Source organism: Erigeron canadensis, chromosome 4 (genome assembly GCF_010389155.1).
Source record: "Erigeron canadensis isolate Cc75 chromosome 4, C_canadensis_v1, whole genome shotgun sequence".
Lineage (NCBI taxonomy): Eukaryota > Viridiplantae > Streptophyta > Magnoliopsida > Asterales > Asteraceae > Erigeron > Erigeron canadensis.
In genome coordinates, this window is record NC_057764.1 from 37,038,174 (window position 1) to 37,065,886 (window position 27,713).

Below are 27,713 nucleotides of genomic sequence, written 5' to 3' on the forward strand. Positions count from 1 at the left end.
TAATTCTTCTCATGTATATATAAATTATATATAGTTGGTAAATATACAATAATTATAAACGATATTGCTTTTCGAAGTAGCCCTAATATGATTAGTTTTATATTAGCTCATGAAATCTAATATTAGTATTCAGTACCACATAAATTCTTCCAGTTTGATGTTAACTTCTGGTATGACTGCATGCTAGATTAACTAGCTAAACGAACTAGCTGACATTAGTATAAATATTGTATACATACTTTCATTCTACTTGATTACTTATTATTGTTATTAATTTACATATCCATTAGTTTAGCACCAATTATGATATTATTTTTTAGGTCGATCTATTATTTTATTTCATACTCTTTCATATAAAATATAGTTTGTCCTTACCACATTATAAGAACTAATATTTTCAATTATTTATTCATAAGTTGAATTATTTTGTTTTTAATTTTTATATATAACTTACACGTAACATGCGTCTAATTTAGTTATAAACTTTCTTTAATTTTCATATTACAAACTTACTTACATGGTGATTGGTGGTTACTGAGTTCAAATTGAGAGTACATATGATCAAGACAATGACTAATCGTATCTGACCGATTTGTTCAGGTTTGTTCTTTACACCATTTATCATTATAATGTTTTTGTTAATATGTTTATACTTTATTTGAATCTTAATCACTTATTTGATGTATCTATATGAGGATTTTTGTTTAACTTTTTTTGTTATGTTTTTTTAGTATGTTATCTACTTGACTCTTATTTATTTATTTATTGAAATTAGAGATCACAACTTTTGTATATTTTTTTTTTCTAGTATGTTGTTTCTATATTTTATTTGTTTTGATTAATAATATTAAAACCATTTTGCTATATGACTAGCCAGTGAAATGGAAAACACAATATATAAGATTACAACAATCAAATTAATAGGGGTAATGGTCACTTTGAAAACTCTTTTTAACATTTGTCTTATTTTGAATTAAGTGAATATTACATATTCTTTTTAAAATAAAATGTTGTTTTTTAGCCCCGACCAATATTGCAAACGGTGCCATAAAACCGAAATTCCACCTAGAATATAATTACTTTTGATCAAAATATGTGTTAATGATATCTTAATCCTAATGCTACCTAATATATATCCTTATGAAAAAATAAATAATTATAAGAAGTGAATATAGTATTGTTTAAATCCCAACTTAAATAAACCGTTCTTGATTATCTAACTATCTAGTTCTTTATTTTTAGAAATATGTACACAAAATTATTTTAGAATTGATCGAATTACCCTAATAAACTCTCTCATTTGGAATGAGTTATAAGAAATTACCTAGTTTGCTCTTAATGAACTAATTTACACTATTAACCATTAACTTACTAATTTACAACATAAACTCCTATCTTTTAAAATACTTAAACCATCACTTTTATATCAATTACAATTACACCAACTTACACTAGTCACTGTCGTCAATTACGTCATTACCACCAATGGTCACCGTCGTCACCACTAGTCACTGGCACTGTCATTGTCGTCGTCACTATCGCTCTATTATACGGGTAACATGTTAATATTTTAATACATTTTGCAAAAATAAATAAATGGGATTACACATATATTAAAAGATTAAAACCAAAATGTGAGAGTTTTTCGAGAAAGGTTATTAAAAAAAGATTAAAATAACCTTTTGTCAACAGACTCCCCTCACTCTTATCCAAACAAACTACTAGGGTTTTACCCTTAAAATCACAAACCCCTCATCACTCTCATTTCCATCCATCAAAACCTCTAAAAATGTCATCTCGCATTCTCCTCCGCTCTCTAATCACCACCGTCAACCAAACCCTAACTCACCGTCTTTCCACCACATCTACCACCATCCTCCGTCTCCGTCCACTCATCGCCGCCGCTACAAATTTCCGCCATGCCTCACTCGTGGCCACTGGGACCCGATCCTTTTCCACGCGGCAGACCAAATCATCACTCAAGGACTCGAACAATACTGCTTGGTCAAATAAGCCCCCAAAAGAAACAATATTGCTTGATGGATGTGATTTTGAACACTGGCTTGTTGTTGTTGAGAAACCTGAAGGTGAACCTTCCAGAGATGAGATTATTGATTCTTATATCAATACTCTAGCCAAAGTTGTTGGCACGTAAGTATATATTATTTTTATTACATCTCTCTATTGGTTTTGAGATATTTATAGAAAATGAGAACATGAAATGTATCTTGTTATTTCCCCCTATATTGTTATGTGTATATACATTTGGATGATTATGGATTTATTACAGCACTTCTATATTATATTTCAATATTGTTTTTTTCTTTACATTGATAAATACTTGTATAATTTTACTTTTGATTATTCATGAACCATAAAAATCTAGTTTTTATACATCTTTTGATTTTATTTAAATCTTCAACAACAACATTACCCAATGTGAGCTGCAGACAGTCTTACCTCTACCCAAAGGTAGAGAGACTCCTTCCAATAGGGACCTCCGGCCACGGAGAGCTGGAAAAATCGAAGAGTGAAGAAAGTTTAGTAACCGTACATGTCGTCCAAAAGTAGCATACAACATTAAGCGTAGGGAAAAGTAGCAAACAGGATACCTACATAACTTAAGCACCAGTTCAATAATACTCATACAATAGCTACCGTATTGAACGTTAACAATTTTAAAAGTGTTTGAGCATAATAACCATGCCTACATACATATAAAAGGGATTAACTAAAAATAAATCTAGTGCCTGAATGGTTCAAGGAAAATTAACGGGAGGTGAGCAAACCTAAACTAACTTAAGCCGCCTAGCTAAACTAATCCTAGTTAACTTAAGTTGCCTAGCTAAACTAATCAAAGTCCTCTCTCATGCTCCCAATCCATTAAACTAAACCTAGTCCTCTAATAATCTCTCATCGGTCATGTCCTTCAACAGACGAAGCAGTTTGGGGCAGCCTAGAGTAACCTCCCCCCTCGATTTTGGCCTACCTCTAACTCAGGCCAAAACCACTACGGAGGTTACAGAGAACCAAAGTCTAAGTAAAAAGTCTACAAAAACCTATTCCCATATGCCTTATACTCCTTGTCCACTTCCACCATCGGGAAACTCCTTTGGATCCTTCGGTATTCTGTCCTTCCACCTCCGTCGACCTACTTGGGCATCAAGTCACCTAACTTGGGTCCACTTCTCTTGGTGAAACCAACCCTCACATCCTTGGGCAAGGCAATATGGGAAAAGATGTCGGTCTTAGTCACACTACCCTAACCTAATTCTCTACTCTAATCCTAGTTCTCCATGCAGTCCTATCCAACGCCAAGTCTCCCCGCAAGCCAAGCTCTTTTAGGTCCTTCGCTTAAATCACATGTTGTGCCTGGTTTGGATCAGTTACGGTTTTTTATTTTCTACATTATTTCGTCTCTATTGGATTATTTATAGCTTGTGTTGTATAGCTATGATGAAGCAAGGATGAAAATATATTCGGTCTCCACTAGATGCTATTATGCTTTTGGAGCTCTTGTATCTGAAGAAGACTCCTACAAGCTAAAAGGTATAGCGTCGATTGTTTAGATGGGTTGGATTCTCCGTTGTCATTTCAATAGTTACATTTTAATTTATTTTTTTCTTTTCCGTATGGTTAGAGTTACCGGGTGTTCGTTGGGTGCTGCCTGATTCGTATTTGGATGTCAAGAACAAAGATTATGGAGGTATTGTCTCCTTTTTATTTGGTAGTATTTTATTAGCTCATTGCGAAAATGGGTTTGACTTATGATATGAATCTTGACTTGAGATTATACTGATTAAGTGACTGGTGTTATATCATATTTTGTGGTATGGTGCTCATTGGAGGAAACACTAATATACTTGTCGAATTAAAGTTTACTGTGTTTGCATTTCATGTGGCAGGTGAACCGTTTATTGATGGGAAAGCTGTTCCATATGAGCCTAAGTACCATGAGGAGTGGATGAGAAACAATGCTCGGGCAAACGAGAGGAATAAACGAAATGACAGGCCTCGCAACTTTGATAGGTCAAGAAACTTTGAGAGGAGAAGAGAAAATGTGCAGCAGAAGAAGCGTTTACCACCTGCTGGCTTGGTAGCATCTGATGGACTACGTTACTATGGAGGTGAAGGTGATGGCATGGGAGGTCCACCCAATACTGGTGTTGGTCAGCCTACTTGGTGTGCTCCTGGTTCGAGCTACGATGGAGACATAGGCGGTGCTGTGCCCCTGCCAAACAACATGGGCGGTGGGATGCCCCCATCAAATATGGATGGAGGGATGCCTAATAGTGCTCCCAATTACCAACAGCCGCCAAACATGGGATTAGAGATGCCCAATAATGCTCCCAACCAGCAGCAGCAGCAGCCAAGTTATGCACAAAACTATGGAAGTGCGCCTTATCAGTCTGGACCGGGGCAAAGCAGTTTTGCACCAAATGTAGGTGGTAGACTTCCTTGCGAACCTCAGGATATGCCAGGAAGAGACATGCCAACTCCACCAAACTACTCACAGAACTATCAGTGAGCGTATAGTAGATATGAAAGGCCAGTTTTATTCTATTATAATTATGTAGACCCCCTGACTTTCGACTAGTTCATAAAAGTATGGTTTTGTCGTTTAGTTCAGCAAACTTTTGTTGCTTGTGCAAGTGGTTAAATATGGTGGTATTAGTTATATTTTGGGATCAGGTCACTTCATGAATTTTGTGACTTGCCTCTACAATGAATTAAACAACTTTGGTCTTTGTTTGGAGTTGATGCGAGGGTGGAGTACAAATTGGACTGTACGGCATGCAAACATCGGCTTGGCTAAGATCAGTGTTGGTCAATCCCCATTGATGGTACTCACATTGTTAGGATAGTTGTGGTCAAATGGACCACCCAGGCACAGGAGGATGGCATGACAGAGTTTTGCTTAAGACCCAGTTTGAATATGTGAAAACAGAGGCTGGGTCTTTAGAGAATGCGTGTTACAAGTCAGTCATGGTTCACTCCTGGCAATACAATATACTGCTGGGTAGAATACACTATCTTGTGCCCATGACACAGTATGGCATCTGGCTTGGTATACTTAGTCATTTATATTTAACGTTATAGTTAACTGCTTAATATATTTTATAACTCAACACAACAAAATTGAGAATTTTCTTTAAAGATTGAATCCTCACCATTGCTTAAATCAGCTACGTGGATTTGAAATAACCTGTTTCTGAGAGGGAAACGTAAATAAGATGTTACGAGTAAATGTCTAAAAGAACCTATAATTTGGAATTGAAATTACTAAGTGTATAAAAATTAAAAACAATACCAAACTTATTATATGGATATGAACCAAAGATGTGAACTAGAATGAACTGAAACGATATGAGCACGATATGTAAATGCTCATTCCAAAATGAATGTGAATGAACTGAATATGAGCTGGATATGTGAATACTCATTCGGATAATACTTTGATATTCTGGAATCTGGATACATGTTCATGAAAAAAATGAAATTTGCAAAGTGTAATCCGTAATACTATTTAACTAGATATATAATAGGTATTACTGGTTACTGTATACGTCCTCGTGACTTCAATATGTCATATTGATACCCTAGACACCTGGTCATCTGTCTAGAAAAGGAACCGTTTAACATTGTTTCCATAAACATATCATTAACCTTTGTCACAGTGAAATTCACATACAGTGGTGTTGTATTACCACCGAAAGTATTTGGTCTAGAACAAACGAATGTAAAAATCTACTTATCTGACTTGTACTGAAGTTAAGAATCTGCATCCACCAAATATTTTCAACAAGAACACGATCAAAATGAAGATCACATTCACAACTTAAGATAAAAAATTGTTACAAGATGCTTTCTGCACCAAAGCTTAATCTAAGGGGATGGATGATTGAAGGGTGTGGTAGTCAGAGTTCCTCTGATGAAGACCTCTGCTTTTTTGTTCTTAGCATCACGAATTTGATCTGCAAGGGAAATGTCTTCTTTCCTCATGTCTCTTTTCAATAACTCAATGTCAAGTTTTTCCCAAGCTCTCTGATGTCGACTACTAAGCTGATCTGTTACAGATTTTTTCCTGTGAATCTGTCACCCACCAAAAAAGCGATACTTAGAGACTGCCATAAAATGCGAACCTATGAAAATTGTAGCATTTGACTGTTAAGATAGTAGAAGATTACGAATCCTGTATACCCAAACAAATATCATCAAGATCTTTGTATCAGTGACGACTGCTAAGCAAGTAATTTTAGACAAAAATTAACAGAAGAAAAAATGTTGCAAACAGGTTAAACGTAGTCATCGCATACTGAAAAGTTCATAACTTTGTTGCCTTGGAGCATCTCCAATGCTCTTTGTAAAAGATGGTTTTGAATCATTATTGGAATTATAGTTTTTGAAATTATGTTTGATGTACTAGTTATAGATGCAGCTAAAACTGACAAGAAATGTTAGCCGGTTACTCAACCCAACCAAAACCAAGTTTGGACCTACATTAAAATTTCACCTGTTTTAACCCATTACCCAACCCGGCCATTTTGCAACATGTACTTGTGCCCCATGTATTTGATGGTTCAACGAGAAGATGATATTAAGTCTCTCTTATATGGCCTATGACACAAGGATTTCTTCTTATCAGATTATACCTTGGTTAATCTCTCTTTCAGTTTAAGATCTTCAGCCGCAGCCAACTCCTCTTTTTCTTCTTCAGATTTCTTCTTCACTACCCCTTTTACTTTTGCCACCTTTTTCTTTAGAGTACTCTTCACCTTCTCAGCTTTTGCTTTTGCTCTTCTTTCTGCTCGTATCTGTGCCATTTCCTTTGCTTTTGCTAAATCAGCAGAACGCTGAAGATGTTGAAAAGCAATCTGTCTTTCAATCTTCTCGTAGCTGTCCCACTCTAGTTCTTGCTGACCATACCCACCTTTTTTAGCAGCTTCTGCAATGCTTTCCGCCCATTTTGATATAAATTTTTCCCTTGACCTTTTCAACTTGAGGCGCTCTCTCCATTGTCGTGTAATTGTAATGCGTATTTTAGCCTTTGTTTGGTCACTGCACGGTAAGTCGGAAATACACACATTTATATGCAAGTAATATGTAATATCATAGGAAAACTCAAAGCATAGTATTATTCATAGAGGATGCAACTTAAAAAGCATCAACATTTAGAAAACTGAAATTGGTTGGGTTGACCTGTATTTTGTCCACAAGTATATATGGTTTTAAACAAATAGCGTCTTATAAATGGGCTGTCTGTCATAAAATCTACTAAGTACAGATTTTGGGACCAACAGAACTTTTTGACGCACAGAGATAAAACACAACTTGGGTCGAGTGTTTATAAGTAAATAGGCAAAATTGCTGCATCTGCTTATTTGGTCTACTTTGTCTAACAATGCACACAGAAATCTACCTATTAACAACAAATGAGAATGTTTTAACATAATGAATGAATGAATCATATATAGATTTATGATCATGAGTTCATGACACACTATGCCTAAGCAAGTATCTTCAGAGAAGATGCTAAAACATGATTTTCTCAAATAAATCGAGCTCATCAGATTAACTTTTACAAAAGAAGTATTGAAGTCTGTAGTTGTCAGGCTACTATCCCAATTCCAAACGTCAGTGTGTACAAGGTTAACAACCACTATGTTGTATTAAGATATGTTAATGTTATTATATGCAATCTATATACATGTAGGACTAGTAATATTAGTGTAAACTGGTTTTTGAGGTAAGCTTGATGTTCAAGGCAAAGGCTCAAAGCCGGGTAGAAGGATCCTAGGTAGATTATAATTGTGTTTCATAGTTAGACTAGGAAGCTAGGATCCCCCCCCCCCCCCCCTTCTCTCTCTCTCTCTATATATATATATAGAGAGGGGGTGAGGGCCAATTGTAATACATCAAACATTCAATCGAATTACTTTGGGTAATATACAATGGTTCGTTCAACATTCTTTTTCTCTATTTTCTGTTTCTTATCTTGTTCATAACCAAAGGAATATATTTTGTCATGGTTACAAAGGCCTAACTAGATCAATTAATGCTAGGGGCTCAAGGGGTATTTCGATTAGATCACAAAGGGTGTTTGGTTTACTTATTCTGGTCGATCAATAAGCTGGTCTAAGGGCTGTTGATTGTACACATAATAAGGGTTTTGTTAGGAATCTATTCGGCTGGGGTAAAGGCTAGGTAATTGAAGGGTTATCTTCGGCTAGCAAGAAATTGAATTACAGGAGGATTTCTTCAAGCTTACAGTTTGGTTATTAAACAAGTCGCAAGGGTTATCGCACAGGGGTTTATTTTCTAACAAGATAGATAGTCAATCAATTTCTAAAATCTAGCTTGTGAAACATAACTTGTTAATCCAAGCCACACCTAATATGATTCCTATTGAAGGCTCTTCATCTCAGCTAGAGGTTGGGCAAAATCGGTCCACATTGACAAAACTAAAAACCCAAATTGAAGTTGACTGTAACCGGCTAGATTGATTTGGCGAACGTTATATATCTTTATCATTTCTCAGTTCGGGACTTTTTTAAAAGTTAGTTGTTGGTCAGAACAGATACCTAGCAAGTTCTTTTACTTGTTAGTATTATAACAAATTAAAAGCATGTCTTTTTAAAAATTTTTGTATTATACCCATTCAAAATTTCAAATAAAAAAAAAGGCAAAAATGTTTTACAGAATTCAAGGTTTAGTTTGGCAACGAGCTAGAACCAAACGGCTTCAAATCAGTCGAGTTCCGGTTCCGTTATTTTTTATGTTTGGTGTAATGTGGTCAAGACATGATGAATAATGCTAATTTTAGCTTAAAGGACAGGCAAATTCAGTCAAAGACAACATAGAACTTTGATCCTAAGTTACAGGTCTCAGGTTCAAACCTGACCTCCTTCTCAGGCAATTTCACCAACTGCTCATCACCTATGCAATATCCTTGGGGAAGGGTCGTGCAGGGCAAAGAAATTCCGGGCTAAGGGTTACCCAACAAACCAATTTTTTTGCTAGATAGACAACAAGGAGCCTTAATCCTAAGTTATTCAGGGTGGGATAGAATTATAGAAATGCTGGTTTGTTTCAACAGGAATTAAAAAGACTTATATGTTAAACCCCTTGCGTTCTTAGAGACATTAGCATTATAAAACATATTAGCATTAAGATAACACAGAGTTGCGTTTTTTAAAAACCATACTGAGAATGAATAATCATACCTAAGAGTGCGAGGACATTCCGACATTTTCTTTCTCACCTGAAAAAGTTACAAGTGGTCAGTGAAAGATCACTACAATAAGAAATAAAGTACTTGTGACCCACAGATCTGCTATTAGATATGTGAAACAAATTAGAAGAAAAGTAATGCACACATAAGTTCCAATGACTTTAGGTGGAAAATATTCTTAGTCACATGACATATTTATAACGACAGCCCCTTACATGACTTCACACCTTGGGGTCCTTTAATGCTTCTTTCGTTCTCCGACTTATCAACTCACGGGTCTCTGAAAGACAATACCTTATATCAGCTCAAAATACAACCCATAAAAAAGGAGTGGAAAAACTACACACACAAGTGGGATAAAAAAGTACCGGCAGTGTGTTTCTTGCCTTTGTTCCATGGAACTCTCCCTTTGTTTGATAATCCGATTTTTTGCCGCCTTTGCATTTCATTCTTATCCCTATCTGACCTTTTTTCAAAATGGGCCTCGTTATTTGATTGTTCACTTTCAAGGTAACTCGAATTAAATTGATGTCTTAATTCCGATAAGCTTGATGTCTCCTCTGAATGGGTACCCCAGTAAAAAGCTCTGCATAATTTCATTCTGCTAAATGGTCTAACAAATACTAATCCAGGAGACACACGGAAATCCAGATGCGCTGTTTTCCAGCATAGCCGATAAGATTGCAAAAAATGATAAAAAGATTGTGACAAAAAGGAGTTTGGGACCTGACTATTATTCGTCCGAGTAACATATAAATTCCTGCAGAAATATACCATTATCAGAAGTAGTAGAATAAACTTTTTTTAAGAACCCCTTAATGTTTTTTGATTTGAAAGCTTCACATATACCTCAGCTGCTTGAGGATATCCATTTATCAAATAATACACTCAATTGACACCTAAACTTGGTAAGCTAAAACAACAGAATGCATGGAAGCACCAGTATACGCGATCCAAATACCAGTTTTTGAACATCAAACATGCAAGTTTTCGTCTTTATGAAAGTGGTCAACTCGGATATACTTCCTTAATATGTTGCAATATCAAGACTCTTTTAGTGTTGAAAATTAATACAAGATAGACCGTAACCAGGTAACGAATTTAGCATGCTCAGATATATTGCTATAGAATTCATCATAGCAAATTAATCTATCACAACCCTTATCTGACTAAATTACATAATTATGTCAAAAATGTGAACCTTGTCGGCTTGTCCCAACTCATTTATTAAGCGGGATAGTTGTGACAACACCCATTCAGGAGTGCACTTTTATTAGCAATCAAACAAATCCACAAAAATTTAGTGTCCACAATGGGACTTAGCAGTTGAACCTACAACCTATAGATTGATAAGTCATCGCACATACCACAAGAGCCAAGGCTCAATGGTCATTTACGAGTGAAGTAGAATAAAACATATATAAAATAAACACAAATTTAACCATTTTGTACCTAGTTTATGAATGCAAACCTGATATGAAGCATACAAAAGCTTATAAAATCCAACTACTACACGAAACCAAATTCAATATCAAAAACATACAAATAGCCTAAATGTACCTAGTATAAGTTATCTAAAGAATAACAAAGAGCAACAGTCCCTTAAAAATACTTCCATATTGGCTGGTTAACTTATAGAGACAACCCGAACCAAATCCAACCTAAAAACAAACATATGTATTGTCAAGATTACACAACCCATTCACATTTTTGTGTCAGTTTCAAGTCTAGTTTCGGGTCATTTAAAATATTGTCACCCCTATACCAATGTAACAAGATTATAAACATAGTGGAATACTAAGCTCAAATAACTTGAAAAAATGTATATATAAAGGAAAAATTAACATAAAGTGTTTGAAAAAAGGGGGGCTGTTAGCTTACAAAGAAGAAGAAGAAGACAACATCTCGGAGACAACAGGGCATACATCGAAATGAAACAAATTTTGATTTAACTGGAAATGTTACTATTATTATTATATTAGTTAGAACAATTATTTAAAAAGAATTTATGAAGAACCAGTCGTTGGTGATATGACTGGATAGGGAGATTGGACACCCAGCGCGCTTGCTTTTTACCGGTGCTATAAATCACTCGGGTCGATGACCCGGATAAAAATTCTTTTTTCTTTTGGGAAAACAAGTTATATTTATAAATAATTATATTTTCCCATTAAGTTTTCAATCGATTTCATATATGTTTATACAGAGTTTATAACCAAAATGGTGTGTCTAAAATTTTATTTTTTTTTATCAAAATGGTGGTTTTTTAAAACTCTTTACCGAAATGGTATATTTTAAATACTCTATTGTTTTTTCTCTCAAACCATCAAATACTTTATGGTTTCATAAAAACATAGTTAAACATCATCCCTCTCTCATATTACTTTCTCTTGATCAAAACAACAAGATACACATCTCCTTTTTTTTTCTTTGGTGAACTGATCCAAATCAGCAAAAAGGGAGCAGGACACACACAAGCTTACTCAAAACAATCACGTTAAACATCCTTCTTTCTATACTTTCAATTTTGGTTCGATCGGGAACAAGGAGGAACCCAGGACATCATCAAAACAAGGCTCGAATATTGTCCCTGAGGTTGTGATCCAGCAGACACACATTCACTTTTTTCACCACTAGAAATTAAGGTTGATCTTGATGCCTGTTCTTTATCTTTTATTCTTTCGTCCCCGTTTCCTTCCTGTGACATCTTGTTCACTATTGTTTTCACCACTGGGACAGTCTTCAAAATAGCTTCATTATCTCGTTTTCCCGTCATCTAAGGTTGACTTCGAGATCCATTAATCTTTATCATATAACTATACTTATATAGTTACATGTACAAAGTCTATATATGTCGTTAAAGATATTCATGCATGTACGCTTAGTCATTTAAAAGTAAAGCATTGAAAATCTGTTTAGCAAGTTAAAGTGATATATATATATAGGGGTGGGTTATTTGTAGTACATGTACATTTTATAGTACATGTGTAACTTAACTTACACACTTCTTATTCCTTCTTCCTTCCAACTCCGACCACCACCATGATCATCTCCGACCACCACCATGATACTCCGGCGACGACGACCATCTCCGGCGAAACTTACACATGTGTAAGTACAACTTATACATGTGTAAGTTCACTTTCCGGCGAGAATCAGGTTCGTTTTCAGGTGTTTACGGTACGGGCCAGAGGCCCTTATCCGTTCTAAACTTAACCGTCAAGGGACGCATATGGGAATCGTATGGATTTGATGGGCGGCGATCCAAGAGATGGTGGCGGTGTGTTACGGTACGGGCTCCGCCCTTGCTGCCGACGCCGGCGCCGGCGCTGGTTTGTCGGAGATGATAGTGGCTGGTGGTGGTTGTCTCGCGAAGGAAAAAACCTAAAAATTTTAAACGCTAAAATGCTAAAAAAAAAAAGTTGTACTTACACATGTGTAAGTATCGTTGGAGATGGTCGCCGTCGCCGAAGGATCATGGTGGTGGTCGGAGATGATCATGGTGGCGGTGGTGGAGGTCGGAGATGGAAGGAAGAGAAAAGAAGAAGTGTGTAAGTTAAATTACACATGTAGTTACACATGTACTATAAAAAGTACATATACTACAAATAACTTTCCTATATATATATATATAGGAAAGTTATTTTTAGTACAAGGGTTTAAAAAAGTACAAAAAATACAAAGTATTTCCTCCTTTTTCTTCCTTCTTCCTTCCATCTCCGACCACCACCACCACCACCACCACCATGATCATTTCCGACCACCACCATGATCCTCCGGCGACGGCGACCATCTCCGGTGAGAGTTACACATGTGTAACTAACTTACACATGTGTAAGTACAACTTTTTTTTTAGCATTTTAGGGTCTAAAATTTCTAGGTTTTTTCCTTCGCGAGACAATCACCACCAGCCACCATCATCTCCGACCACCCCAACCACGGCGCCGGCGCCGGCATCAAGGGCTTCGCCCGTACCGTAGCAAACCGTCACCATCTCTTGGATCGCTGCCCATCAAATCCATACGATTCCCATATGAGTCCCTTGACGGTCAGCTTAGAACGGATGAGGGCCTCTGGCCCGTACCGTATCCACCCGAAAACAAACCTGATTCTCGCCGGAAAGTTAACTTACACATGTGTAAGTTGTAGTTACACATGTGTAAGTCTCGCCGGAGATTGTCGCCGTCGCCGGAGAATCATGGTGGTGGTCGGAGATGATCATGGTGGTGGTGGTGGTGGTCGGAGATGGAAGGAACAAGCATGTGTAAGTTAACTTAGACATGTATTTTTTGTACTTTTTTAAACCCTTGTACTATAAATAACCCACCACTATATATATATAGTAAAAAGTTATTTTGAGAACCTTAAAAAAAGTGAGAACCTTTAAGAACTTTTATAATTAATCACAACCTTTAAAAATTTTAATCAATGGATGAAAAAGAAACTCATTTTTGCAATTAATTTAAACTTTTATTAATCTATTTAATAATTAAAAAGGACAGTTTAGTCATTTGGGTTTAACAAAAAAAACCTCCATAAATTAATGGAGACAGTTTAAAGATGTTGACCACTCAATTATTCTATTTAAAGCCATTAACCGACATTTCATTCAATAACTTAACCAATCAATCTAAAATTTTTGGGTCAACAAATTCAATTCATAATATTTTTTTCCTTGGGTGTTAATTAGTTTTTTCTTTCTATATGATTTGATAGTGAGTCGGTGAAGATTTCATCTCAATATTCGTGTACGCTTCATTCAAACAACATAACTTCACTGAAATGGTACGGGCTTGACTAATCATAATTCACACAATCATTTAATTGTTGGATCACGACATGGGTGTTAATATTTTCCGACATTGATGGTTTATTTCACGGTGAAATCAATATATCTATATATCAGTTTTGTTATTTGGGCCTCTTTTATTTTATTAGGTATTGTGATTATAATTTCCAGTTTACATCATTTATACGAGTATTCCTCAGGACATCAAAATTAGGAGGATGAAACTAAATATGATGTAGGTGATGAAGATTGAAGACAATGAATATCACTTGATCACATGCGCGCACATGAATGTAAGAAAGAAATAAAAGAGATTTGCCAATGATCATATGTGATATTGTAAACAATAAAATTACATATGTACACATATATGCATCCTTCATATAATTTTGTTCTTTTTTAGGATATTGTGTTTGTGCACATGTGCACACTTGTACAATTATGATCATATGCGAATGTAAATTAACTGTTAGCATATGTATGCATATTGTTTTTTAAGATATTGTATTTGTGCACATGTGCGCATATGCACAATTATGATGATATATGAATGAAAATAAATTCATTGGTGATCACAATTATAATGTGAATGAAATTATATTAGTTAGTGATCACATGTGCATGAAAAATTATATTAGTGATCACATGTGCATAAACAACCATTTATTATTATTTTTTATTTATTAAATTAATGCTAGTATAGAAAGACAATGTTACCGTTCTAATTATTGATGGAAAAAGGTTCTTAAAGGTTCTTGCTTTTTTAAGGGTTCTCAAAATAACTTTTCCCTATATATATATATATATATATTGAGAAGTTTAACAAAAAGTGAGGCTGAGAATTTATTTCTCTTCACAGATACATCATTACAAACTGTTTTGACAAACAATGGTGAGCAAGCATAAAAAAATTTTAAAAAAATAAAAAAATCATTTACGTAAATAGTTTTAAAAATACACCATTTTAGTAAAAAAAAATTTCAAACACACAATTTTGGTAATAAACTTTGTTTATACAATTATATTTTTCAATAAACGAACTGTACAATGTTCACATTTATAATTTTTATTGTAGATAATTATTTGTTTGATGAGTCATATATTATTTTCAAATGACTTCTCGTTAATATTAAACTTAAAATATAGTTTTCAAACAAGTTTAGTGAGATCAAAATGAGCTTGCACATATGATTTAAATGTATTGATGTATATATGAGAGTTTTTTCATGTATAATTATTGGATATGATAATGGATGAGTTCAAACCTACCAATAATTACACCTAAAGTCTCATTAGTTACCTTCCTATCCATCTTCAAACCATATTAACAGAAAAAAAGAACAAGAAAGAATTAAAATAATACCGTATCCAACATTCTACAGCTTGGATAACCGTTATTGTAACCGACATTTCTTTTTTCTTCTTTTTGTTTTTTCATGATGAATATATTCTCTAGTGTAGTTGAATGTGTTAAAAAGGGTTCTTTTCTGGTTTCTCTTGGTTCAATCTACCTTGAAAGGTCATTTATAATACAACTAACAATAACGAGAAATGCTTGAAAAGATACATGCGGTTGTTAATCATAATAATGTTAAAGAATTTATATAACATACATGCTATAAGTGGAGGAAAAAATTATGTACATAATATATGTTATTATTCTCTTATACAGTCAATTGCCAGATATACGACACAAATTGATGAAGGGGATAACATATGTGTTTCTAGAAATATATATCATACATGTTTTTCCTCTGACAAAACATTTAAAAAAAATATTAAACATATGATTGAAATCAATGTTTAAATTTTTAAAAAATTGTAAGAAAGAAGGCATATATGATACATGCTACCGGAAAGATATTCATTTTTTTCATTGATGAAATAATGTATCCAACTAACTTAAACATATTATACAACTTAGAAAAGATAGTGCAGTAAAATTAATAAGGGTTTGATCGGCTTGGTTTTATCAGTGGCAATCTTGTAAATAGTCATTTGGTAAAAGTGTTTGTTTATTCGGTTAAACTTATACAGAAAAAAACAAACAAATTTCGTTCGGGTTGGTTCTGGTTCTGGTTTACACTTGAGAGTTTTCTATCCTCCAAATGCAATGGCGGCGAAAAAACGAAAGCTCGAACAAAACGACGTCGTATCATCACCAGCACCAGCACTCTCTCATGACGACCTCCGTCAAATAATCAAACCACTCACACACGAACAATTATCAGAAATCGTTATAACCGCTGCGTTGCGTCACCCTGACGTCATCGATTCCATCAGGTCAATCGCTGACGTCAATCCATCACTGCGTAGCTTATCTATACAAAACCTAGACCAGTCAACCACCACGAAAAGGCTCACCGCAGTTTTCGCTGAATTCGGCGAACTCGAAAAAGCGAAAGTGGTTCGAGGTAAGATTAGTAGGAAATGTAAAGGTTATGTTGTTTATAAACATGTAGATTCTGCGTTACTTGCTTTAAAAGAACCTAGTAAGTTAATTGATGGCAAAATTACCGTTGTTAAACTTGTTGATGATGTGGAGAAGTCGAAAAATGAGAAGAAAAATGCGAGTTTGGGGACGGTTGATGTGTCGTTAAGGCGAGTTTATGTTGGGAATGTGGATGAGAATATGGATCGTGAGAAGCTGTTGGAGTGTTTTGAGAAGTATGGGGAAATTGAGGAGGGGCCGAGTGGGTTCGATAAGGAAACGGGGAAGTTTAGGGGTTTTGCGTTTATTGTTTATAGGAATGTGGAGGGGGTGAAGGCGTGTTTGGTTGATCCGGTTAAGATTATTGATGGACATGAGTTGAATTGTAGACTTGCTAGCATTATGAAAAGGAATAATTTCAGCAGTTTGGGTTCGCCACCACACGCGGTCACTGCTGCACAAGTGTCAGGGTCAGGTGATGGGGGTAAGGGGGAAGTGGTGATTCCGAAACAGGAAAGTTCAAACAAGGGTTCTTCTAAGCATGGGGGCGTAGCGAAGGAGAAGTTGGAGGCAGTAGATGTGTCGTTAAGGAGAGTGTATGTTGGGAATGTGCCGGCTGAAATGGATTGTGAGAAGTTGTTGGAGCATTTTTCGACGTATGGGGAGGTAGAGAGTGGTCCATTAGGGTTTCATAAGAAAACGGGTAAGTTTGAGGGTTTTGCGTTTATTGTTTATAAGACTCTGTATGGGGTTAGGGCATGTTTGGTTGATCCGGTTAAGATTATTGATGGGCATAAGTTGAATTGTAGACTAGCTGTTAGTAAACAAGGTAATCCCAGTAGTGTGGAGGTGCCGCAGGCGGTCACTGCCGATGAAGTTCCAGGGTTAGGGGGTGGGGGTAAAACTGAAATGGTAACTTCGAAACAGAAAAATTCAAAGAAGGGTTCTTTAAAGAACAGGGTCACAGCGAAGCAGAATTTGGAAATGGTAGATGTGTCGCTCAGGAGAGTTTATATAGGGAATTTGCCTACTAAAATGGAGTATGAGAAGTTGTTGGAGCATTTCTCAATGTATGGGGAAGTTGAAGGAGGACCATCAGGGTTTACTAAGAAAACGGGTAAATCTAGGGGTTTTGCTTGTATTACTTACAAGAATGTGGATGGCGCTAAAGCTTGTTTGGTTGATCCATTTAAGATTATCGATGGCCATGAGTTATGTTGTAGACTTGCTATTCCTAAAAAAGGACAGACGTCATCCGCTGCTCCAGCTATAGGATCAGGTGATGAGGGTGTCTTTAAGTCAAATTTGGAGATGGTAGATGTGTCATCTAGGAGAGTTTATGTTGGGAACGTGCCACCTGGAATGGATGGTAAGAAGCTGTTTGCTCATTTTTCATTATATGGGGAAGTGGAAGATGAACCGTTAGGGTTTCATAGGAAAGCTAAGTTTAACGGTTTTGCTTTAATCCTTTACAAGAATGTGGAGGGAGCTAAGGCTTGTTTGGTTAATCCAACTAAGACTATTGATGGATATCAGTTGCGTTGCAGACTTGCTATTCCTAGGAAATGGAATTCTAGCACTGTGACTGAACCAGTGGACCCTGCTGCTCGAGTTCCAGGACCAGATAGTAGAGAAAAGAGAAAGTTTGTGAGTTCGGAACAACAAAGTTTAATGCAAAGTTCTCATGCAGGTGGGAGCCGTAGTGGTGTTTCTGATTGTGTCAAAAACATGGGTGGCTTAGGATTACCAGCAGGACCTTCTGCTAATGGTAACTCGAGTTATGGCGTTGGAGGACCTGGACAACCATTAGAGTATTCACCACGTCTTGTGAATTTGAATTTGGGTGGTCGGTTCGGGCTGACTTCATCTCTTAGCAATTGTGGTAGTCCAGGATTGCTGATGAATGGGGGTGAAGTACCAGGTTACCTGAGAGGTGGTAGTGATGGTTCATATTTTGGCTTAGGCACTGTTTACGATGGATTGAGCCAGAGATCGCAATATGGATCTTCACCAGGCTCCGTGAGAATGACATCAGAAGGTTATGCAAAGGGCGCTTCCTATAGTTTGTCATCTGGTTATGCTGACCAAACCCAGCAACAGCATTATAAATATATGTCGTTTCCCTACAAGTGAGGTATATTTTTATTCTCATTTTCGTGATATACATATATTTACATATACACACGTGTGCTTTTGATTGGGCATGCTTCTTGTGATTGGGATGCGAAGCCAGGGAAGGTGAGGCCTTTCTTGCAAATTAGTCAAGATAGATAGGTATTCAGGGCACATCTAGGAGGATTAAATGTACAGCTCAGTGTTTTGGAGGTGTTGATTACTTATCTTGTTAGTGTGGAACAGTAGCATGTTCTCTAGGTTGTCTATGTAAGCTCGTGACCAATTTCTAACCATTTCTTAATTCCATAGGTTTGTTGTATTTATGCTACGTTCTTCATTGCCCTTTAGCCTTCTTTTTCTTTCAAGTTCCTCAACAGCCATGAGTTCTCCAGATCCATTGGTACCTTAGTCAATAGAGTTGTAGCTTTCGTCATTTATTGATGAGTGAAAAGCAACCATTGCGGCACTCAAGTAAATTATTACGGAATATTAGTGTCCATTGTGTAAAGCTGTGAAAACTTTCTAATGTATAAATCGATTGATATACACTTAATTTTATATGTCAAATTTTTTTTATATATTTATTTGGTATTTGTTTCCAGGCAAGGATTTGTTGTGTTGTTGAATGTGTATTACTTGTACGCTTTTCTTTGGATTTCTGGTGGTAAATGTTGTTATTTAGTGGATTGTTACTTGTTAGTTTTCTGTTACTTGTTTACACTCTCACACATCATCTCCTGTTTTGATTTGCCATTTACATATGTATCTTTTGAGTGCTTGATATACCATTGGAGATTGTTCGACATGCTCAGTATATCACTTATTTGTGAATCTGATATATAAATCTGAATGTGTTAGTGTGTTACTCTTCTAGAGATTTCCAGCACAAATAAGTTCAAGGCATTAAAGTCTTGTATGCTACTAAATAATCTGATCACAAAGTTTGTGCACAACATTAAGTAGATCTGAATGGAAAGGTGAAAAATTGATTTATATACCAGACTGCTTGTTGTTTCTAATACTTTATGCTATATGAAATTGTTTTTCACTGCTATGTGATCACATGTCTTTGGATCATGTGTTGATGCATACTAAAAAGCAAAATTACATATAAGCCTAGTCCACTGTGCACATTTTTATTTTTATTTTTGATGTTGTTGAGCTCTAGTTTATATTAGCAAACCTTCTATCAATCATGTAGAAACACGGTTCCTGTTTTTTCCTTTGAAACACGAATAGCAGTTGAATGAGAAAACTTCCCTCTGTAGAGCAGACCCCTCATGTCCCAAGTTAATTCGTTTTCTTGTGTTTGATGAAAATGGCAGTGTTAACCAACCTATGGGCTATGGTTGCCTTTTGCAGTGATTAGCAATCCTGGTTTTCTCGTGCTTTAGAATGTAAACAGCAACTGCTCTATGTTCTTCTGTTTGCATGATCTCTTGATTGTTACTGGCACCTTGCAAATCCGTCTTTTATTTCGGCTTATGTTTTTTACCTAGATCTATGTGATTGCTCTTTGATGCTAAGAGGTATTATTTTAAAGTGCCTTGTGTTGTGATCTTACAAAATAAGTGTTTTCTGTGATGAGTTAGTGGTTCCCTGTTTGTTTATTATCTGTAAAATAGTTCATATTTTAACTGTGGTTTTAAGATAATCATTCTGAGTGAATCTGTGTTTGGTTCAGGTGTTCGATAGCTTGTTCGATAGGGTTGTCTTTTGGCTTTTGGTAGTTTCAGGAGTGCAGAATTGTGGTGAGCTTCTTCAATGTAGCTTAAAAATGTGTTTGTTGTAAATGCGTCTAGTTAGTTTCTGCAGCGGTGGTGTACTAAGGTAACTTGTCAGTAATGTAAAATCACAACTTTTTCTTCTAATGAATAAATTTAAGGGCATCTTCAATAAATGCATCAATTGATTTTTATAGGTTTGAGGAATTTCACGCGTCAAAATGTTAAAACGCTTAATTTATGATCTTAATGTCTAACTTATATTGAATTTGTTAATTTATGGGTCTGATGGTTAATGACGATTGGGTTACCAAGCCTAGTCTGGTTAAAAAAGCGGTCCATGGCTTCTTTAAAGATAAATTCAAAGAGGAGTGGCCCAACAGACCTGTCCCTGATTTCCATTTTGATTCGAGATGTAATATTTTCATGTGGCGGGCTGCTCTCGATCGTTTACCCACATATATGACACTTAGTTATCGAAATTGCAACTTTGGTAACACACTATGTGGTTTATGCGATGCATGGGATGAGACTATTGATCATCTTCTTTGTTATTGTAATTTCTCATCGGCGGTATGGGGACTTGTAAGCAATTGGTGTAAGATTGGGACTCTCACGTGTTCGTCAGTTAAAGATGTGATTTTGGCAGCCCCTAACTTGGGCTTGGGAAAGAAGCTGACTGAGGTGATGAAAGGATTTTTTTTTTTTTCGTTACGAGTTGGTGCATTTAGAAGAACAGAAATGAGAGTTTTTGACCAAATCTCTGTTAGTGTTGAAAAGGTCTTCATGGAAGCCAAGACGATAGGGTTTTTGTGGTACAAAAATCGTTTAAAAAGAGGGACGATTAGTTGGGAGGATTGGATTTTGTGATCTTTGTTACTCCGTAATTGCGGAGTAGAGTGAATATATACAATGACTTATACTTTAAAAAAAAAAAAAATGTTGCATAATTTTAAATCTTTAGTGTTTTTATCGTTTGTTAAAAAAGAATGTTTGTTGGGAATACAACCCTATGTATGTATGCACAAATACATATTTGCACATTGAATTAGGATGCTGCTTGTGATTGAGGTGCAGAAGTAGACTTTTCAGGTGAGTTGCATTAATTCAAGATAAATAGGTTTTTAGACGATTCAGCACAAGGTTTTGTGTTTTGGAGGCGTTAAATATTTTATTCAAACATATACTAAGGTTTCGATTATTCATTTATTCATCTATCTTCTTCTTTGGATTTTGAGTCGTTTGATTTCAAGGATGGTGCTATTTTTTATTGTCTTTTTCAAGGAAGGTACTATTTTTCATTGTCTTTTGTTAGTTCTAACAAGAAAATAAATCCGCGCGTTGCCGCGGGAGTTTTTTTAAACCAAGAAAATAACAACGTATAAATATATCCACTGTTAATAGCGTTTAAAAGAAACAATTAATTAGAACCAAAAAGTAACTAATAAGGTACGTAAAAACTAAAAAAGTTATTGCATGAACGCCGTTGGTCAAACATAATTAGAATACAGAAGTAAATACTGGGTTGGTTACATGGCTATTAATTGAAAAAAAACATATATTTTTTTCGTAAAAAAGAGCTTTTGAAAGAAAAAGAAAAGTTAGTATTAAGAAAAAAATTAACATCGGTCGTTGGCCGGGGATAACCAATTGTAAAAAAATACAAAAGGAATATAAAAAAAAAAAGAGAGAAAAATAAAATAAAAAATACGAAAACCAAATGAAAAGGTTAAAAAAAGACAAAAACTAAATGTTACATGTTAAATGCAATAAAAAGGGAGAAAAAATAGGTTAAAAAACAAAATATATATCATTTGAATAAAATATAAAACATTATACAAAGTTATAAAAGAACAAATTGTAAAATGTAGAAAAAGGTATAAATAAACAAATGATAAAAAGGTTAGGGGTAGAAATTATAAAAAGAAAATTAAAGGGACAAAATGGAAAAAGGAAAATTGGAAGAAGCATAAAAGAAAGAAGGAAAAAGGAGGGGGCATAAAAGAAATAGAAGAAAAAGAAAGGGAGAAAGTGTAAAAAAAATAATAAACCCATCATAGCCAAAGACACAAACCACCCCACAACGTCTCAATAATGTATTTTTTTTATGGCAAATACTATATATAACTTAGAAGTGCAGATGAAAACAAAAAAAGCTACTATTCCTAAGGATGTCTTACTTTGTATATATACTAGTTTTTTACCCCGGGCGTTGCCCCGGGATACGGATTGCCGTCGCATCATGCAAGCGTATATCTAGCATTACCCAAAAGTTTAAAAACTTTAAGCTTACTATAAGGGGTAGAAAGGTAAAATAATGGGTAGCCAAAGTTGAAAAAACCAAGAGTTTGATGATAAATTAAAAACTTTGTAAAAGCAAACTATACTTACGACTTTGTAAAAGTAGACTATATTTAAGTTTATATAAAAATGTTAAACAAAAGTCAAAAAACCAAAAAGTTATGTAGTAAAAATACGAAACGTTAAAAGTACACAATCGTAAAAAAAAAAAATTCAGAAAAAGACGAAATAGATTAAGTCAGCATGACGTCAGCAATTTCTATTGTAGCTAAGGCCGTTGTTTATATATATATATATATATATTTAAGTTTATATAAAGAAGTTAGACTAAAGTCAAAAAACAAAAAAGTTACGTAGTAAAAATACGAAACTTTAAAAGTATTCAATCGTAAAAATATATATATATATATATAAAAGTTTCAAAAAAAGACGAAATAGCTGAAGTCAGTATGATGTCAGCAATTTCTACTGTAGCTAAGGCCGTTGTTTTTTATATATATATATATATAACGAAATATGTCACCTGGGCGTTGTCCCGGGAAAAGTTTAGTTCATTGTATGCGATAACATGTAAAATTTGACATCAACCTCTTTAACATTTTTTATATCAATATATGCGTGTGTACTTATATTTTTAAGGTTGATGTACTTATATTTTTAAGGTTGATGGAAACGTTTTAACCAATTGAACATATATATAAAATGTATTGAATCATTAATAAAAGTTTTGAAAAACATATATAAAATAATCAATTACAATGATAAATTTCAAATTATACAAATTATTATATTTAAAAGATATTAAAGAGAAAATAAATGTTGGTGTTAAGTTGAAAAACAAAAGTATTTGTATAAAAAAAAGTTAATTTTTGTGAAGGAATTACAATGATAAACTTGAAACTATATAAATTATTATATTTAAAATGAATTTAAAGAATATAAATGTTGGAGTTCAAAGTTATTTTAAAAAACAATTAAAAATTAAAAATATTCATTAAATGTTGGTGGCTAAAACTCATTTGAAATACTAGCATAGTACCCGCGCAAATGCGGCGGCGGTCACAATGCGATGGTGACGGGCGGCGGTGGCGACTGACGGTGGTGACGACAAGTAGTGTGGGCTATTATGTAAATCTAATTAATATAATGGTTAATATAGTTATTTTAAAGGTTGAGGGACTAATGGTATTTTTGTTTCATTTAGAGTGAGGTTGTATCGTATTTAGGAGGTATTGTTTTAATGGAGGACAATTCTGACATTTTCCTCCCTATAACTTTCAACATGTGGTTTATTCTTTTTAATAAAGAGTATAGATAATTAAGAAAAAGGACCTGAATTACAACTGTATTAATAAAATGTTTGAAAAGAAAAAAAAGAAAAAAGTGGGAGAAATGAGAAAAATAATATAGAGAAAATGTTTTGAGAAAAGAAAAGAAAATATAGAGACAGGGAATCAAACTACGTCTGTCTACAAGGCAGCTCACTCAACCAAATCAATTGTTTGTCATATTTTTGCTGTTGCCTATGTTTGGGTTTCTCATGCCACTACTCCCCCAAGTCCTACCGTAAATTATCATTGCAAATGAAGAAAAGATGAAAAAACTATGTATCAAATAGAAATCTAGGCGGTATGTACTTATACATGACAAAACCAGAATCTCGAATTAGTGCCACATAATAAACCCATGGATTATATGTATTTTTTTCTCAATAGAGAAATGGGCTTCTCTATAAACACTTCTGCCCTTACATATCAAACAATCAATACAGAGAATTTGGTTAAAATCTGCAATTTCTATAAATGATGTTCTTCTTCTCTGACCGGTCTTTTGTCTTTATGATTCCAAAGCATGCAACTGGTAACCTTGTGTGGGATTTTGGGAATGAAACGACTTTGCGTATGGTGTTTTGATGGTTTTTCCAAAATTTCGCTGTCCGACTGTGTTGTATATGTCCCAAGGTAAGGAGGTATCTCTTTATATTTGTAATGGCAATAACTTGTGTCTGGTCTTTGGTTATGGTATATCGTATATGGCATACATTTAAGCTGGAAAATGGCAAACTTTGCTTTCTGTTCTGTTTTTTTTCCTACCTATTCCGGCTAACCGTAACTCTGTGTTCTGAGTTAATCAAGTCGAAGCCTGTTTTTTTGGAAAGAAAATAGGTAATTGTGTAGGTTCGGTCTAGGTACATGACCTGTGAAGGTCATGCTTGCATAAGACTCAAGTTGGTTCTACATGCCTGGTTCAGTAAAGTTCTCCATGACTTTCAGAAGCAAAGCTAATTTATATTTACCTAAGGTTCCTGCTTTTGATTACCTTGCCTATAATTTGTTTGGATTCTGACTTTTATAAGACAATGATACATTTTGAATAAGTTTTTCTGTTCTATGATATCAAAATTCGCGATAATCCTGTAACAAAACTGCGTACAAAATCTCATTCCATATGTCGGGGACCCCAGGTAGACACCAATGAATGCAATCTGCAAAGTTTTTTGGATCTGATCTTTGCTCTTTCGTCAACAGTTTTCCTTTCCTTTCACCATAAACCGATGTGTGACCATCTTTCCTATATTCTGACAGTTGAGTAATGTTTAGTAATCTGACATTAACCCGCAGCCGTCCCAGGACATCTTTCACGATTCCCATAATATCAAGATTTGAACCGGTTCCCCAGTATGGCCTTTGTATTGGTTGTGACTCGCTGAAACAGTTCCCGCCATCGCCATTCTTCCATTCCCAGTTCCTGCAGTTGTTGGGTTTTTTATTTACTTTCAAAAAAAAAAAAAAGAAAAAAACTGTAACAAGAAGTCAACAATGACATAAATTGTGACAAGGGTACTGTGGTAATTACTTACCACAAGTGTGTTGGAGACATGGTCATAAAAAAGACTTTCTGGGCATGAGAATCGATGCTAGTTTCTATCCAGTTTGCCCAAGTTTCCATTGCTAATCTGTAAGCAGTGGTTACATTGTACTCCTGAACCTTATCAAGATTACCATACCTGAAATTTCTTGAGTTTAAGATATCGTAAAGTTTCTGTCTCTGAATTAAAACTTAGAATAATGAATTATGTACTGTCAAGGATGGAGAACTAACGTGGCATTGATCACAGGTTTATACATCCACCAAACATAGCTCTCGTAGACTAAAATATCGACTCCTTCCCATTGTTTGCTGTGATTAGATATTGAATCGAGCCTGACTAGGCGTTTCATTACTGTGTGTTTTGTTGCATGATCTGAAATAGACTCGACTAGGAAAGGAGCCCAGTAGAACTCGATGGACGCATTGTATTCCTATCATACAGAAACAACAAAATACTTTTACTTATCTGAAGAGGCAATGGCAGAAAAATAGAACACAGTGCTGGTACCAGGTTCAGGATCTCCAATGAGGGTATGTATCACTAAAACTTTGGAAATGTTATAAATGTTATTATTAATTTGCTTTAAAAAATTTAAGATTCTCATTTTTAAGGCTATGCATGACTGAGGTGGAAATCTCGACCCAGAATTTGGGTCGATTTTGGTTATACACCATCTTCAACTATCCAGTTTGGAAGAGAAACTAAAAAGTGAAACGAACGTAGAGTTCCCCAAAGCTGATTCACATAAGTAGTAGTGGATATATTGCTTTGTTTAAAAAAAAGGTTTATTGTTTTGAAATCAATGCGGGAGGTGTTGTATGAGAGAAATAAAAAAAAGTGAACCTTGATTATGATTAGTCGTGGTTCCAATTTTTTCATGTAGCACTTTCTATTCCGTAAATCTGACCCACCCATTCTACCACAACTCACAAGTAACACTTGCTCGCAATGACCCATAGTGCATAGGGTACGGGTACGGGCGTACGGCTATAACGATACAAGGGACAAGTCCTTAGAGATTTACGGAAAAGGATATAGACTTGTGTTGACTTACCTCGGCCCTAAAGATCTTCCTAGGAGGTACCCTTTTTAGGGATTTTTTACCCTCTGGAATTGCAGATTGGACCAAACACACCATTGAGTCAAACATGCTTCTTTGTACCGAGTCTCCTACAAACATGAGTCTCTTGTCCCTTAAAATCTCCAACAGTTTTAGAGCATTGAACCTGCCGAAACCATGAACATGTTATTATGGATGTCAAACTACAAATCTTATAAAACAATATATATGCCCAACTTTGACTTTGACCTTGGCAAATTGCATCCATCAGGTTGCCATTTCCAGTTCTGATATGATGAATCAGGCCTCCCATTTTTTTGGCAAGTCACTTGTTTAACCAAAAGAGGGCAACTTTCTTCTGTGTAGAGTGGGTGTGACTCATTGTCCCAAACCCACTTCCCTTCAAATATATTGCAACCTTTTTCGATAGTTTCATCGTTAGAAACACGAATGGGCTGTCTTACCACATGATATCCGCCACTTTGTGGCTTAAGAAAGTCACGGGTGTGGTAGCTGTTTTTCAAGCTATCAAAAACAATGCGAAGAGACCCAATGAAAAGAAGTGAAGCGAGTGCAGCAGGGATAAGGTATCGATTCCGCTGATTGGCTGAGGGTAAAGTTGTCATGTTTGGGGTGGTTTATGGTAGTTAAATGGCATGTAGCGTTTATATCTCTGTCTATTATAAGTGAGATTTTTTTCGCCTTGAGATTCAAGCAATTGATAACTACTAACTTCATGTAACAACCGGTTGGTACTTAGTTAGGCTTCAAGTATGGTGTTTGTATGTCTTAATGAGGTTTGTTCAAGAAAGCATCTTTGTTTTTATATTCATACATCATTTTCAAAAAATGAATGAAACCACCATAGGTGTTACATCTCCTTCCTCCTCTGTGAGCAGTTAAATTTTTTAGCTATGTATCTTTTTTACTTCTCCCATGTTGATGCCGTTCAAAAAAATAAAACTTCTCCCATGTTGACCATGAGAACGATCTATGGGTATTGGTTACCGTTTAGTACGTAGAGTTGCAACATTACATATACACACTCAACAATATTTTGGGTAGAGCTTAAAAACAAAACCTATACTAATCCACATAGCTCTCAAAAACGTTTTAGAGCGAGGGAAGTAATTCTTGCATCACACAAATTAGTTGACACGCCAGATTTTATAAAGCTTTATCGACGAAG

At 35.2% G+C, this 27,713-nt stretch overlaps 4 protein-coding genes and 1 long non-coding RNA gene across 5 annotated transcripts; 3 read left to right on the forward strand and 2 right to left on the reverse strand.

The window, feature by feature from the left end:
* The first annotated feature begins 1,703 nt into the window (after window positions 1-1,703).
* On the forward strand, window positions 1,704-4,629 carry LOC122595496 (multiple organellar RNA editing factor 8, chloroplastic/mitochondrial-like). Its single transcript, XM_043767863.1, has 4 exons — window positions 1,704-2,151; window positions 3,452-3,549; window positions 3,641-3,706; window positions 3,906-4,629. The coding sequence occupies exons 1-4, from the start codon at window positions 1,790-1,792 to the stop codon at window positions 4,526-4,528; spliced, it is 1,149 nt and encodes a 382-aa protein (XP_043623798.1). The 5' UTR covers window positions 1,704-1,789; the 3' UTR covers window positions 4,529-4,629.
* Window positions 4,630-5,741: 1,112 nt separating this feature from the next.
* LOC122595995 lies at window positions 5,742-11,243 on the reverse strand. The gene is made up of 6 exons (XM_043768488.1): window positions 11,114-11,243; window positions 9,601-9,992; window positions 9,460-9,512; window positions 9,225-9,262; window positions 6,654-7,059; window positions 5,742-6,093 (listed from the first exon to the last, which is right to left on the reverse strand). Exons 1-6 carry the CDS (start codon window positions 11,134-11,136, stop codon window positions 5,887-5,889), a joined length of 1,119 nt encoding a protein of 372 aa, XP_043624423.1. The 5' UTR covers window positions 11,137-11,243; the 3' UTR covers window positions 5,742-5,886.
* Window positions 11,244-16,089: 4,846 nt separating this feature from the next.
* On the forward strand, window positions 16,090-20,467 carry LOC122596307. The gene is made up of 2 exons (XM_043768856.1): window positions 16,090-18,586; window positions 20,252-20,467. The coding sequence occupies exon 1, from the start codon at window positions 16,135-16,137 to the stop codon at window positions 18,583-18,585; it is 2,451 nt and encodes an 816-aa protein (XP_043624791.1). The 5' UTR covers window positions 16,090-16,134; the 3' UTR covers window position 18,586; window positions 20,252-20,467.
* Window positions 20,468-24,257: 3,790 nt separating this feature from the next.
* Window positions 24,258-27,150, reverse strand: LOC122598003 (protein trichome birefringence-like 31). Its single transcript, XM_043770611.1, has 5 exons — window positions 26,774-27,150; window positions 26,519-26,690; window positions 25,695-25,894; window positions 25,453-25,599; window positions 24,258-25,340 (listed from the first exon to the last, which is right to left on the reverse strand). The coding sequence occupies exons 1-5, from the start codon at window positions 27,148-27,150 to the stop codon at window positions 24,989-24,991; spliced, it is 1,248 nt and encodes a 415-aa protein (XP_043626546.1). The 3' UTR covers window positions 24,258-24,988.
* On the forward strand, window positions 25,604-27,404 carry LOC122598005. The gene is made up of 2 exons (XR_006323508.1): window positions 25,604-25,994; window positions 26,796-27,404. It is a non-coding gene; the product is annotated as an uncharacterized LOC122598005 (long non-coding RNA).
* The last annotated feature ends 309 nt before the right edge of the window (window positions 27,405-27,713 follow it).